This window comes from Ambystoma mexicanum, chromosome 4q, assembly GCF_040938575.1.
Source record: "Ambystoma mexicanum isolate Mex_15411 chromosome 4q, UKY_AmexF1_1, whole genome shotgun sequence".
NCBI lineage: Eukaryota > Metazoa > Chordata > Amphibia > Caudata > Ambystomatidae > Ambystoma > Ambystoma mexicanum.
In genome coordinates, this window is record NC_090928.1 from 1,306,990,786 (window position 1) to 1,307,007,166 (window position 16,381).

The 16,381-nt window shown below is 46.3% G+C and overlaps 1 protein-coding gene across 1 annotated transcript in view; it reads left to right on the plus strand.

The window, feature by feature from the left end:
- LOC138468418 (coiled-coil domain-containing protein 88B-like) overlaps positions 1-16,381 on the plus strand; it is a 545,411-nt gene that overhangs the window by 353,612 nt on the left and 175,418 nt on the right. Inside the window, exon 9 of the mRNA XM_069608969.1 lies at positions 5,313-5,486. Coding sequence (XP_069465070.1) covers positions 5,313-5,486 — 174 coding nt within the window. The remainder of the gene's footprint in view (positions 1-5,312; positions 5,487-16,381) is intronic.

Here is a 16,381-nt window from a genome sequence, read left to right on the forward strand (position 1 = left end):
CTGAGGAGTGACGGAGACTCCCAACTAGCGTGGCCGAACCGGAGACAACCCTGCTGCAGAAGAGTGTGGGTCTGAAGAGACCCTGAAGTAGTAGTAGCAGTTGAAGAAGTGGGAAAGGTGAAGCAGCACGCAACCTCAGTCTTCCTGGAGCTGCTGAGTGAAGCTCCGTGTTCAGGTTCACCCAGCAAGCCTTGCCAGTAACGGTAACCAGCTCAGAAGATGCTTGCGTACGTTATAAAGCGAGTATACACTGTTTATCATTGTGGAAGTTCCTTTTAATAATGGAAATGTAACACAACGCACTATTAGTGACAGCAAAAGTGCTTGTGTAAGCAGAAATGCCTATTATTTTCATTCTTGAACAATTAGCTGTTGCCGGAGTGGTCGCGTGTCTCTCATCAAAAGGGAACGCCTGTTAAAAACCATTCCCAGAAATGAACATTGACTTTCACAAGTATAACAAGTGAACGCAGCATCGAAGGAAGGTCGCGTGTTGCCAATTGTATTTCCCTAAAGGAGTCGGAAACTGTTTCTGTGATATTGAATAGAAATGCAATATCTGGGGTCTCTTTAAGGTTAAAGATCTATCTTAAAGAGTAGTCGCGTGTGCCTAAATCTGTTTTTCCTTTGAAGACTGAATCTTCTAGTATTCGGAACACTAATTCTTTGAATACAGAAGTTCTTGTACTGACTAGAAGAACTAGCTTTACCCAAGCCAAGAGGAGAACCATTTACATATTGAAACCAGTCCTATTAAGATCTATCCACCTGATCTGCCAGGTTGTTATAGGTCCAGTGTCCTCTGATACAAGTGTGGCATTGTTACCTGAAGCCAGAAGGGTGGCAATACAGCTTCAGGGCAGTTACGGGAACGTTGAAGGTGTGAACAAAGCTGTGGACGGGAGCCGGGTGCTCCTAAAAGAGACATGCAGAAGAAGATGATCTGTAATGCTGACGACTGATGACGTTGTATTTGTATTTTTGTATTTTATTTATTTCTATAGCGCACCAGGCCCAGGGGCAACCGGGCGCTTAACTTAGTTACAACAAGATGAAAGCATGACAAGGCAATGTGACAGAGTATTACAGGAGAATTTACAGAATATACATTCAAGCGAATATCGATAAGGCAGTGATTTACAGGGTAGTTAATAAGGGATGCAGAGTAGGTCAAATTGCAAGTAGGGCAGTAAGCTAGTGTTAGCTGTCTTGGGCGGATAGCCAGGCTTTGGTAAGGTGTTTGAAGAGAATGTCACTCTTGAAGCAGAAGCAGGTGATATACTTGTGTCAGTGATATACTTGTGCCAGTGCGGCAGACAGAAGAGGCAAAGAGGCTGCCCTTTTCTTGAAATATAGGAATGAAGAGTGCCTTGCCCACCTACATAGGTCAAAGTGCTGTGTCTTTATATCCCTAATAATCCTGAAGTATAATGTTGTAGCAGAAGCACCTGAACTGTGGTGGTGTAGAAACTGTCAGTGGATGTAACATTGAAGCTTGTTGAAGTAGTAGCATACTGTGGAGCAGCGGAGACTGTTTCCACGGTAACAGTAGTAGAAGGGTGGCTGTCAAGAGGAAAGCACCAACTCAAAGATAAGCATCCTGACCGTTATACCAAATGTACTGCAGAGGTCATAATCAATTGTTAAGTCATAGAAGCAGAAGTTGTTAACCTAATCTTTGAACTGTAGCAAATCATCCTGGAAAAACGGCGTCCAGTCTTACCAAAGATGCTATTTTATTGGCTTTAATTGGAAGAGGATCTTTTCAACTGAAAGCTGAAGAAGGGTTACCAGTGGAGTTTTGTTTAATGAACCTTTGTGTTGACTTGTAACAGGTTCAAGACTTTTCTTTTCCTTTGAACATTTGGAGAATTTACTTTATGTACCCAGGACAGGTGAAGTTTATCCAAAATACTGGTTAAATATTGTTCACTCTTTTATGCTGTTTAATGATTTCCTTTGAATATTTTGTTGTTTAGTGTGAGGGCCAGTTTGTATATGTCGGGAGTAACTCCCTTAGCCTTTAGACCAGGTAGGGAATTCCCTGAAAGAATAGGAATTGTGATGATTTATTTGCCAAATTTGTCTTTAATAAAAATGTCTAATTTTGAGAAAAACACAAGCAGTCAACCGCCTCACATTACTGACCCCTTACACAGAACTAATGTGCCCATATGGGCTCAACTCAACCCAAATAGAGCTGGAGGAAGCCACGGTTAGAACCTCGGGTAGAGCGCGTTACTACTCTGCAACCTCTCAATGCAGAGCAGGGTCTACGTCAATCACCACTGATCATTGCCTTTGCTATAGAACATCACCGAAACCTTGGCACCATCAGTGCAGGTGTGGTACAGTGCCCAATCCCTGTGCCTTCTGGTACGTCACTGCCAAATATCTCTAGTGCCAGTACCCAGCCCCTCTGACTTACCCTACCTAACATATTAAATATCTCTAGTGCCAGTACCCAGACACTATGACTTACCGTACCTTACATATCAACTATATCTAGTGCCAGTACAGAGCCCCTAAGACTTACCCTACCAAACATATTAAATATCTCTAGTGCCAGTACCCAGCCCCTCTGACCTACCCTACCTAACATATTAAATATCTCTAGTGCCAGTACCCAGCCCCTCTGACTTACCCTACCTAACATATTAAATATCTCTAGTGCCAGTACCCAGCCACTATGACTTACCATACCTAACATATCAACTATCTCTAGTGCCAGTACAGAGCCCCTATGACTTACCCTACCAAACATATTAAATATCTCTAGTGCCAGTACCCAGCCCCTCTGACTCACCCTACCTAACATATTAAATATCTCTAGTGCCAGTACCCAGCCACTATGACTTACCGTACCTAACATATCAACTATGTCTAGTGCCAGTACAGAGCCCCTATGACTTACCCTACCAAACATATTAAATATCTCTAGTGCCGGTATCCAGCCCCTATGACTTACCGTACCTAACATACTAAATATCTCTAGTGCCAGTACCCAACCACTACGACTTACTGTACCTAATATTAAATATCTCTAGTGTCAGTACCCAGCCCCTATGACTTACCGTACCTAACATAGCAAATATCTCTAGTGCCAGTACCCAGCCCCTATGACTTACCATACCTAGCATTTGAAAAATCTCTAGTGGCAGTACCAAGCCCCTATGACTTACTGTACCTAACATATTAAATATCTAAATATCCCTAGTGCCAGTACCCAGCCCCTTTGGCTTACCGTACCTAACATATTAATATCTCTAGTGCCAGTACCTAGCCCCTATGGCTTACTGTACCTAACATATTAAATATCTCTAGTGCCAGTACCCAGCCACTATGACTTACCATATCTAACATATCAACTATCTCTAGTGCCAGTACAGAGCCCCTATGACTCACCCTACCAAAAATATCAAATATCTCTAGTGCCAGTACCCAGCCCCTCTGACTTACCCTACCTAACATATTAAATATCTCTAGTGCCAGTACCCAGCCACTATGACTTACCGTACCTAACATATCAACTATCTCTAGTGCCAGTACAGAGCCCATATGACTTACCTTACCAAACATATTAAATATCTCTAGTGCCAGTACCCAGCCCCTATGACTTCCTGCACCTAACATATTAAATATCTAAATATCCCTAGTGCCAGTATCCAGCCCCTATGGCTTACCATACCTAACAACCTAAATATCTCTAGTGCCAGTACCCAACCACTGCAACTTACCGTACCTAACATAGTAAATATCTCTAGTGCCAGTACCCAGCCCCTATGACTTACCATACCTAGCATATGAAAAATCTCTAGTGGCAGTACCCAGCCCCTATGGTACCTAACATATTAAATATCTAAATATCCCTAGTGCCAGTACCCAGCCCCTATGGCTTACTGTACCTAACATATGTAATATATCTAGTGCCAGTACCCAGCCCCTATGACTTATTGTACCTAACATATTAAATATCTCTAGTGCCAGTACCCAGCCCCTATGGCTTACCATACCTAACAACCTAAATATCTCTAGTGCCAGTACCCAACCACTGCGATTTACCGTACCTAACATAGTAAATATCTCTAGTGCCAGTACCCAGCCCCTATGACTTACCATACCTAGCATATGAAAAATCTCTAGTGGCAGTACCCAGCACCTATGGCTTACTTTACCTAACATATTAAATATCTAAATATCCCTAGTGCCAGTACCCAGCCCCTATGGCTTACTGTACATAACATATGTAATATATCTAGTGCCAGTACCCAGCCCCTATGACTTATTGTACCTAACATATTAAATATCTCTAGTGCCAGTACCCAGCCCCTCTGACTTACCCTACCTAACATATTAAATATATCTAGCGCCAGTACCCAGCCACTATGACTTATCATACCTAACATATTAAATATCTCTAGTGCCAGTACCCAACTTCTATGACTTACCCTATCTAACATATTAAATATCTCTATTGCCGGTACCCAACAACTGTGACTTACCCTACCTAACATAAAATATCTCTAATGCCAGTACCCAACCCCTATGACGTACCGTATCTGACATCTCTAATGCCAAGACCCAACCTCTGAGACTTTGTATGTCACATTATAAATATTTCTAATTTTGATATCTAACCCTTAGACTCTTTATATATTTTAACCACTGCTTTCTCCTTTTCTTCTTTCCATTGTTTTCTCCCTTGTCTTTCCCCTTTTCTTCTTATACCCTCCTTCATGTTTTCTTCCTTTCTCATTTACGCTTCTACTGCTTTTCTTCTGCATTTTCTTAACTTATCTTTTTCTCTCTCCATCACACCTTTTTTCCTGCTACTCTCTCTTCACTGGATTGGCTAGACACATCAAGGAATATGGCAACATTAGAGTATTGTGCGCTCAGTCCAAACCCTGTGATAATCACCCTGCAGATTTGTTTCACCAAAGCTTGTTCCAGTTAGTCTTTGTTGTGCAGATTTCAGCAAAATCATTGTAAACTTGTGTGAGACCTGAGGTTTGCATATTATGTGGGTGTTTTCAGAATCTTCTGAAGATGACCCTTCATCTACTTGTAGGGGTGTCCTTCTGCCAGTGCGGGGTCACAAGTGCCCCGTCCTACATTTCTGAATGCATCGTCTTCCTTCCGTAAAGACTTAAGATCATGATTCCCAGATGTCGTCAATATCTTGGAAGGATGCCAATAACGGACCATTACATTGGTGTTTGTACGATAAGTGCATCAATCTACCAATTCATGAAGACGAACCAGGATAATCAGACTGACTTTGTGGTAACGGTTGGATTTTCTTCTTATAGATTGTGCAAGAAACCCACAGGACCACCCCTTGTCTTCAGTTCTGAGGGATTTCATCCTTGTGTCCTGACATCTTCAGGCAATGAAACTGAGGTCCCAGCCCTGGAACATTCTGTGAGACCAAACCACGAAGAAACATTGCCCAGCGATCGAGAGGTCAACGATGCACCGAAAAGGTATTTTGATCACCCACACATGTACACACTCTCATTGGGAGTGTTATATCCACATAAATATCATAAAATGAATTGATGAATCTTTTATATAACGTGCTCAATACTGAAAACTAGTCTCTAAGTGCAGGACCAAGATTCAAACCTCTGTTGCTCTGCGTTGTATTGATTCCAAGACAAACGTGCATTGGCCCTGAGTTATCCTCTCGGCCCATAAAAATTCTGTTACAAAAACACCCATTTTATCTCTCGAAGTGTGTAGCAATCTCTCCAAAGCAATTGCCCATCAAGCCACCTATGGATGAGTATCAGAAATGTGGCCATTCCATAAAAATGATTTGAATGCATCAAAAGATATTTGCTGGTTTTACCAAATGCTCATTACAATAGTTTTGATGTTTGCAGCAGGCCTTTTGAAAACAGAACCAGTGTTTTAATCTGGTATCAATCCATTGCTACGTCTCATTGAGGCAATGCAAAGAGTTATTATCCTGTGGGTCATCGAGAACATATTCCATTAGAGTGAGCTCTTGGTGCTCAAATCCCATGGCCAGACTGAGAATGTGCAAAGCGTACATGGGCTTCAAATCCTTCCAGAAGGTTAGGTGTTGCTGAAATAATCTTCCGTGGGGGAGATGGTATACAGAGTGGTCCATGCTAGGAAAGGTTGGGGTCCTAGTGATTAGTCTGGGGTTAGACTCATTGTATTGGTGCAGTTTTTCAAGATAGCCACACAGTTTTCAGGTAGCTGGAATAATCAGCCTGTGGGCCCGGATTGTAAGATCATCAGGTCTGGTAGCTTGATGTGAGTGATGGTAAAAGATGAGGGTTCATCAGCAAGAGATTGGCAATAGATTGTTAAGCCCTGACCACATCTGCCGGCTCCCGAAGCTAGCCTAGCTTGCGAATTCTGCACCTGCACTTGATTATATCCTACAGGGCATTGCAGGGGTCCAGCTTCTTGAAGTGCACTAGTAATGCTGGGCCAAGCCCTGATCACATCTGCCGGCTCCAGAAGCTAGCCTAGCATGCCAGTTCTGCACCTGCACTTGATTATATCCTACAGGGCATTGCAGGGGTCCAGCTTCTTGAAGTGCACTAGTAATGCTGGGCCAAGCCTTGATTACTTCTGCCGGCTCCAGAGCTAGCCTAGCTTGCGAATTCTGCACCTGCACTTGATTATATCCTACAGGACACTGCAGGAGTTTAGCTTATTGAAGTGCACTAGTAATGCTGGGTCAAGCCCTGATCACATCTGCCGGCACCAGAAGCTAGCCTAGCATGCCAATTCCGCACCTGCACTTGATTATATCCTACAGGGCATTGCAGGAGTCCAGCTTCTTGAAGTGCTCTATTAATGCTGGGCCAGAAAGGCTCATAACCCTTTAGTGTCTTAAACTAAGATGCTGGGCAGATACACATGTTTGCTTGGACTTTAAATATCTGATGGGAACCAGAACAGATCCCATTTTAGTTTAGTTTAGCTTAGTTTATTGTTTGCTTGTTAGGCGCTTATTCAGTAAATACATTCAGTTTCAAAGCGCCCACAAGTAGGGCGGAATGGGGGATGAAGAAAGAAGGAAAGGCAGCAGCTGACACTCATTTAATCGGGTGGATGTTAGGGAACAAGGTTGGCAGGGCTTTTGAGGGTGTGGTAGGATGACCACAGGGACCCAGGTGGGAGGAGAGTAGTGAATGGCCTGACGAAGAGAGAGGGGTTACTAGATGGGGAGCGAGAGAGAGGTCTGAGTGGACGATGGCGTCCAGGGTGTGTCCAGCTTCTTGAAGTGCAGTAGTAATGCTAGATCAAGCCCTGCTCACATCTGCCGGCTCCAGGAGCTAGCCTCGCAGGCCAATTCTGCACCTGCACTTGATTGTATCCTACAGGGCAATGCAGGCGTTCAGCTTCTTGAAGTGCACTAGTAATGCTGGGCCAAGCCCTGATCACATCTGCCGGCTCCAGGAGCTAGCCTAGCATGCCAATTCTGCACCTGCACTTGATTATATCCTACAGGGCAATGCAGGAGTCCAGCTTCTTGAAGTGCACTAGTAATGCTGGGTCAAGCCCTGATCACATCTGCCGGCTCCAGAAGCTAGCCTAGCATGCCAGTTCTGCACCTGCACTTGATTATATCCTACAGGGCAAAGCAGGCGTCCAGCTTCTTGAAGTGCACTAGTAATGCTGGGCCAAGCCCTGATCACATCTGCCGGTTCCAGGAGCTAGCCTAGCATGCCAATTCTGCACCTGCACTTGATTATATCCTACAGGGCAATGCAGGAGTCCAGCTTCTTGAAGGGCACTAGTAATGCTGGGTCAAGCCCTGATCACATCTGCTGGCTCCAGAAGCTAGCCTAGCAGGGCAATTCTGCACCTGCACTTGATTATATCCTACAGGGCATTGCAGGAGGCCAGCTTCTTGAAGTGCAGTAGTAATGCTAGGCCAAGCCCTGCTCACATCTGCCGGCTCCAGAAGCTAGCGTAGCATGCCAATTCTGCACCTGCACTTGATTGTATCCTACAGGGCAATGCAGGAGTCCAGCTTCTTGAAGGGCACTAGTAATGCTAGGCCAAGCCCTGCTCACATCTGCCGGCTCCAGGAGCTAGCCTAGCATGCCAATTCTGCACCTGCACTTGATTATATCCTACAGGGCAATGCAGGAGTCCAGCTTCTTGAAGCGCACTAGTAATGCTGGGTCAAGCCCTGCTCACATCTGTCGGCTCCAGAAGCTAGCCTAGCATGCCAATTCTGCACCTGCACTTGATTATATCGTACAGGGCATTGCAGGAGTCCAAAAGCTGCACTTGATTATATCCTACAGGGCATTGCAAGAGTCCAGCTTCTTGAAGTGCTCTATTAATGCTGGGCCAGAAGGGCTCGTAATCCTTTAGTGTCTTAAACTAAGATGCTGGGCAGATACACATGTTTGCTTGGACTTTAAATATCTGATGGGAACCAGAACAGATCCCATTTTAGTTTAGTTTCGCTTAGTTTATTGTTTGCTTGTTAGGCGCTTATACAGTAAATACATTCAGTTTCAAAGCGCCCACATGTAGGGCGGAATGGGGGATGAAGAAAGAAGGAAAGGCAGCAGCTGACACTCATTTAATCGGGTGGATGTTAGGGAACAAGGTTGGCAGGGCTTTTGAGGGTGTGGTAGGAGGACAACAGGGACCCAGGTGGGAGGAGAGTAGTGAATGGCCTGACCAAGAGAGAGAGGTTACTAGATGGGGAGCGAGAGAGAGGACCGAGTGGACAATGGCGTCCAGGGTGTGTCCAGCTGAGTGGGTTGGACCAGAGAGGAAGATGGAGAGGGTAAGAGGCAGTGCAACAGGGAGGGAACATGGTATTGCAGTACAATTAAATGTACAAGACATACAGTGGGGGAATGGACGGCTGTACCTACTATGCCTTTGTGAGTATTCAGAATGTGCAAATGCAGCAGGGAAGAGGGCAGTGGGGTAGGTGCTGGCGTGTCCATGCTCGAGGGTGAGCCACAGATGAAGTGCAAGGTATGGTTAGTGCTATGCGGCCTGGAGACATGTTGGGTGAAAAAGTGGCAGTCCCGCGTGCAGAAGGTGTGCTGAGGAAAGTGCAGTAGTTAGACAGAAGGTGGGGAGATTGGGTGTGAGTAGTCAGGGGCCAAGAGGATGCATTAGGGTCCAAGACACCAATCACAGCAACTGTGGGATTAGCAGAGTAAGGAAGAAGGGAAGAAGGGAAGGAGGAGGAAAAAGAGGGAAGTCTTGACATGTTTTTGGAACTTCAGAAGGTACTGCTCAAGAGGCAGCGGGAGGGGGAGGCTGTTCCAGAGGAGGGAACCAGCTGAGGAAAGCGAGTGGCCTCATGCTCTCTGTTTACCAAAACGCTTTACACACAGAGAGTTGTTGCCAGAGGAGTGTAGAGGTTTAGAAGGAGAGTATTTGGTAAGAGACAATTGGTCACGGGCCCCCGAAAGCCTTGTTGCTAATGCAAAGGGATTTTAATTTGCTCTGTGCAGCAACCGGGAACCAGTGGAGACTTTTTAGAGCAGGAGAGATGCGGTTACTGGGCTTAAAGCCAAGGATAGGTCTTGTTGCTCTATTCTGGATTAGCTGAACGGGTCGTAGAGTGGATGAAGGTAGCTTGAGGAGGAGGCTGTTGCAATAGTCAAGCATAGAGAGAACCAGGGCTTGGGAAACATTAAGCTTCTGGGGGAATGTGAGAAAAGCAAGAATTCCTTTGAGAAGGAAGAGTTGAAAGTGGGACTTATTAGCAATGTCCTGAGTGTGAGGTAGGAAGGAGAGAGAGTAATCAAAGATGACTCCAAAGTTTCTGGCTTCAGAAGAAGGAGCAGGGGGAGAGCCCAAAGTGGGAGGCCAGAGAGAAAGGAAGAAGGAGGGAGAAGGGAGAAGGGGTCCCAATCGGAAGGATCCCAGTTTTGCTGGCATTGATGCAGAGATCGTTGGAAGTGCACCAGGCATGGATGGCAGATAGCCAGTCAGGGATTAAGGAATGCGCAAGTGATCAGCAGGAAGTCTGAAAAAGAGTTGAGTGTCATCTGCATAACACTGGAAGTTGGGGGAGAAGGAGGAGATGAGTGCCAGCGGAGCAATGCAGATGTTAAAGAGCCAGGGAGAGAGGATAGATCTTTGGGGGACACCACACGTGGAGAAGGAAGTAGGAGAGGAGAAGGTGCCCAGGATTATTTGGGAAGAGCAGTCAGTTAGGAAAGAGGTCAGTTATTCTAAGGCCCATTCCGAGATACCAAGGGTATTGTGGAGCTTTTGTATGAGGATGCAGTGGTTGACAGTGTCGAAGACAGAGGAGAGATCAAGTAGGATGAGGACAGCAGGGGAGTTGGAGTCCAGGCATGCAAGCAGTTCTTCACGGGTGTTCAGAAGAGCAGATTCTGTGCCTCTGGATGCTCAGAATCCAGACTGATGATCACAGAGACCATCCAAAGGTTAAGTGTGCGAGTACTGGTGCAAGGTCAGATTCTCAAGCAGTTTCTCCAGCAAGGGGTGATTTAAATAGGGTGGTAGTTGGATGGACAGGTAGGGTTTGCTGAAGGTTTTTTCAGGAGCGGGTGCACAAGGGAGTGCTTGAGGCAGGAGGAGAAAGAACCAGCAGCGATAGAGTGGTTGCAGAATTCGGCGAGTGCTGGTGCAAGAGAGCCAATGTTGTCCCTGATGGTTCTGGGCGAGCAGGGAGAAACATGTTTTGAAGAAGCCTTCATAGAGCGGACAACTCTGGTAACTTCTTCAGGTGTGACAGGGGTGAAGGAGGAGAAGGCGAAAGGAGGAGGGAGAGGGGCCAAAGGAGGCAAGGGGGTGTGGATGGGTTTGGATGTGTTTGGCGGGTGAGTGACAAGGGTGTTCTGGATGTCCTGAGTTTTGGTGGCAAAGTGCGTGGCCCGTGCATCGCAGAGGGCCTGGGAAGGAAAAGGGTAAGAGGAGACTGTGGAAGGGTTAGCTAGTTCCCTGCAGATCTTGAAAAGTTAATCCGTGTTGTTGGATGCACTAGAAACCCGTGCCGGTATGTGGGCTCTTTTCTTGGCACGGATAGAGTGTCTGTATTGCCTTGGAGCAGGCGGCAGGCCAGTTTGTCAGAGGGCGAGCCTGAGGTTTGCCACTTCCGTTCCGCTGCTCTCACTTTAGTTTCAGGGCTGCAAGTTCAGAGTCATACCAGGTGTCATGCTTAGAGGTGGGTTTCAGGCAGATCCTCATGACTGAGGCAAGAATGTCAGAGTATTGTGATGGCTGAATAAAGGTGGCTGAGAGCAGAGTCAGTGGTTGAGTCTGAGGTAGGGCGCAATGGGGGATGAAGAAAGAAGAAAGGCAGCAGCTGACACTCATTTAATCGGGCAGATGTTAGAGAACAAGGTTGGCAGGGCTTTTGAGGGTCTGGTAGGAGGGCCACAGCGACCCAGGTGGGAGGAGAGGAGTGAATGGCCTGGCCAAGACAGAGGGGTTACCAGATGGGGAGCGAGAGAGAGGTCTGAGTGGACGATGGCGTCCAGGGTGTGTTCAGCTCAGTGGGTTGGACCGGAGGGGAGGATGGAGAGGGGAAGAGGGGCGCAGAGGTCAATGAAAAGAGTGGCTTCTGAGGCAAGGGAGTTCATTTGGATGTTGAAGTCACCCAGTAGGAGGTGGTTGAAAGTAAGGAGGAGCAGAAATCAGCCCATTCAGAGAGGAACAGGGTGGTAGCACCTGGTGGCCGGTAAATGGTAGCAATGGTGAGAGTGGAGGAGGGAGAGATGACCAACTTGCAAACCAGGCTCTAAAATGAAGAATAGAGTTGGGTGGGTAGATGAAAGAAGGGACCCACCCAGGATAGATTAAGGCGACCCCACTGCAAGCACATTGAGCCCAAGGTTTGGAAATTATCTTGAAGCCGAGAGGGAGAAGGGAGTCAAAAGCAGTGACGGAGCTGACATTGAACCAGATCTCGGTGAGAGCGAGAATGTCTAGGTCAGTGTCTTCAAGAAGGAGGCAGATGTCAGCAGAGTGTTCGTCAGAGGGGGGGAGCGAGAGTGGTGGGTGGGGAGGCAGCAGAAGCAAGGAAGTTAATGAGGGAAGCAGGATCCAGTCAAAGAGGAGGAGGTTGTGTTGAGGACCATGAACCAGGATAGTGCCTGTGTGATAGACATTAACGATGCAACGTGAGGATGAGAAGCCCGCCAGGAGGACTTCCCACTTAGTACCACCATTGATGGGAGAGGAAGTGAAAGGGGAGAGAGTAGAGATGAGATGAGGAGTCCATAGATCTGGAGAGGGAACAGAGAAAAGGATATCCGTGAAAACCTCTCTGGAGGTTGCACTGACATAGGTGTCTGTGATGGGAAGGCCAGGGTTTTGTGCTTTTTCATTCCAGACTTAGAGGGGGAGGAGGTAGGAGATAGAGTAGCGATTGGAGAGATGGTGGCGGAAGGAAGTTGAAAAGAGAGGGGAGATTGCACTGCACTGTTCTGGCCTGATCTCACAGGTGGCCTCGTAGTAACAGGGGGAGAACAAAAAGCAGGGCTGGACTGGCCTACTGGGTACTCTGGAGATTTCCCGGTGGGCCTCTTTTGTATTTAATTTTCACATGCTCTCATAGGAAAAGGGTTGGGCTTGCTTAAAATGTGTAATATGGGGCCACTTTGAAAATTATTTCCAGGGCCCCTTTTGGTTCCCAGTCCACCCCTGACAAAAAGCAATGCAAGTTTGAGCGCAGAATGGAAAGGGCACAAATGCAGTGAAATTGAGGTGCAGGATGTAAAATACACACGGGTGAAATGAGAGTAGCGTAGGTGATGAGGATAGGCTGAGTGATATAGGCACAGATCCGGATCAGGATGCTAGCGGAGGAGGCAAATGAATAGTTCAGCCATCACTCACCAGGCTCTTTACTTTTTCACACGCTGTAACTCATGTGCCATATGTGAAGAATCTAATGGGATACTCCCCAGAAACCTGGTCTGGGACCCTCCTCAAGAGGCCAGGGAAAGGCAGGCGCTTTCTGATCCCGACCCTGGGGGTGGTGTACTGCGGGAGGATCACATGGGGGAAACTGGGATGTACCCCTTTTTAGTTTTCCCCTTAATCCTGCCCTTTTGATGGCTTTTTGCCAACCTAAGAGAATTAAATCTACACTTAAATACACTCAAGAAGTAGAATAACCTGACTTTGGTGAAGTAAACTGCATGTCCCAGAATCCTACAGGGACTGAGGTGAAGAAGAGGGCTATATAACCATTTAGATGTCGTAGTCAGGCAATTAGGCCTAACAGCCTTTGCAAAGGTCAGGCAATTGAAAACAATGGCTAACACTTGAAGCCAATTAACAAACCTGTGAAGCATACAAGGCTTCGGCAGGAGAGGAGAGAAAGGATGGGCTGGAGCAGGAGTGGCAAGCCTGACAGCAGAAGCAATAGTAGAACAGAACGAGGCTGGCAATTCACGAGGAAGTGTGATCACAGAAAGGATACCAGAGCGTGGAGACAGCAGATTTCGCCTGCAAGCTCTGAAAGGGGTCCTGTGGTCTCAAAACCTGCAGTGCCGTGGCCGCACTGAGAAAGATGTGCTGAGAGCAGAGCGTTCTACGAGTGCGCCGTGTGACTGTTAATGCAGAGCCATGACCGTGCTGAAGCCCGAGGCCCGTATCTGGAGACAAGTCGAGGGACTGAGGAGTGACAGAGACTCCCAACTACCATGGCCGGACCAGAGACAACCGTGCTGCAGAAGGGTGTGAGTCCCAAGAGTCCCTGAAGTAGTAGTAGCAGTGGAAGAAGTGGGAAAGGTGAAGCAGCACGCAACCTCAGTTTTCCTGGAGCCAGTGAGTGAAGCTCTGCGTTCAGGTTCGTCAGCAAGCCTTGCTGGTAACTGTTACCAGCTCAGAAGATGGTCGCGTAGGTTCTAAAGCGAGTATAAACTGTTTGTCATTGTGGAAGTTCCTTTTAATAATGGAAATGTAACATGCACACTATTAGTGAGAGCAAAAGTGCTTGTGTAAGCAGAAATGTCTATTATTTCTATTCTTGAACAATTAGATGTTGCCGGAGTGGTCGCGTGTCTCTCATCAAAAGGGAACGCCTGTTAAAAACCATTCCCAGAAATGAACATTGACTTTCACAAGTGTAACAAGTGAACGCAGCATCGAAGGAAGGTCGCGTGTGGCCAATTGTATTTCCCTGAAGGAGTCGGAAACCGTCTCTGTGATATTGAATAGAAAGGCAATCTCTGGGGTCTCTTTAAGGTTAAAGATCTATCTTAAACAGTGGTTGTGTGTGCCTAAATATGTTTTCCTTTGAATACTCAACCTTCTAGTATTCAGAACACTTATTCTTGAAATACAGAAAGTGTTGTACTGACTAGAAGAACAAGCATTACCCAAGCCAAGAGGAGAACCCTTTCCATAGTGACAACGGACCTATTGAGTACTAACCACCTGATCTGCGAAGTTGTTAAAGGTCCAGTGTCCTCTGATACAAGTGTGGCATTGTTACCTGAAGCTGGAAGTGTGGCAATACAGCTTCAGGGTTGTTACGGGAATGTCGAAGGTGTGAACAAAGCTGGGGACGGGAGCCGGGTGCTCGTAAAAGAGACATGCAGAAGAAGATGATCTGTAACGCGGAAGTAGAGAGAAAGTCAGTCTTTGTGCAGAGGCAGGTTATACGTGTGGCAGTGAGGCAGGCAGAAGAGGCAGAAGAGGCAGAAGAGGCAGAAGAGGCAGTAAGACAGGCAGAAGAGGCAGAAGAGGCAGAAGAGGCAGAAGAGACAGAAGAGGCAGAAGAGGCACAAGAGGCAGAAGAGGCAGAAGAGGCAGAAGAGGCAGAAGAGGCTGCCCTTTTCTTGGAGTATAGGAAAGAAGAGTGCCTTGCCTACTTGTAGAGGTCGAAGTGTCTTGTCCTTATATGCCTAATAATTCTGATGTATGAAGTAGAAGAAGAAGCACCTGAAATGTGGTGGTGTATAAACTGTCAGTGGATGTCACATTGAAGTTGGTTGAAGGAGTAGCATACTGTGGAGCAGGGGAGACTGTTTCCACGGTAACAGCAGTAGAAGGGTGGTTGTCAAGAGGAAAGCAAGAACCCAAAGAGAAGCATCCTGACAATTATATTAAATGTACTGTAGAAGTCTTAATCAATTGTAAAGTCACAGAAGAAGAAATTGTTAATCTAATCTTTGATCTGTGGCAATTCATCTTGGAAGGACGACGTCCAGGATTATCAATGGTGCTATTTTCTTGGGTGAAATTGGAAGGGGATCTGAAGAAGGTTTTCCAGTGGATGTTTGTTTAATTAACTTTTGTGTTTACTTGAAACTCAGAAAACAGGTTCAAGACTTTTCTTTTCCTTTGAACATTTGGAGAATTGACTTTATTTACCTAGGACTGTCCTTGGACAATTGTCGTGTGGTCTGACACGGCATCTTGACGAGGGTCCATTTTTGAGGTGGCCAGATTTGTCGAAACCACCAAACACAAGGTAAAATTTGTTAGGTAAGTTCTTTGATAAACCGTACGGTCCTCCTTAGGTTTGGTCAGGTGCAGTCGTGACCCGGCTCTTAATTTAACCCTGACAATTTGAATTTGGCGTATTGTATTTGCAGACACAATTATTGACCAGGTAACACCAATTTTTTGTGAAATGCCTCGGAAATTGTCTAGCTGCTTTAGGGCTCTGTTCCGCAGCAATCGACAATCTTTGGAATTTAGCCGCCCGGCACCACAGGAGGGGTCGCCGGCATGTACTATGTACTGTAAGTATGGCATTGGTAGTATAGTATTTAATGATATTTGGCACAGACAGACCAGGCATGCCTCCGGATTTCAGTGGCCAATCAATGGCAGTTTTGAGATCTCCCGTATTGAATACCTAGAATCGGTCTTGCTAAAAAAGAAGGCTAGACCTGCAGCCTTTGATGTTTTACAGAATTGGAAAAAAGAAGCGTTACAGCAGCTTAAAAGTAGGGATAAACATGCATGCCATCATAAAAAAAATGCCGAAAAAGCGTTGTTATTTGATAAAGAAAAACATTCAGAATCAGTTAAAAATATGGATAGGGCTTTTTCACTTGGAATCCAGAAAATTTACCCCTCTAAAGATTTTCATGTTTCCGAAGAATTTATTGAAAAATTGTTAAACGAACGCAGGCCTGGTGCCTCTGCGCCACCTCCGTATGATCCTTTCTTGGGCGCTCTGCCCATTCTTGCTGTTGTTCCTGCTGTTATTCCTGTTCCCCCTGTACAACCTATTGTTCCTATTCCTCTAGTCGTTGTCCCTCCACCTATCGCACCGCCCCTTCCTTATGCGCCGATAGTTGCACCTTTATTAAATTTACCTGCACCTCCGCTCCCGAGTGGTCCCGTATTGACTGAAGTTGATCAAGGTACAGGATCAAAGATCGTCACTCGTAATACTGTTTCTGCAGATAAG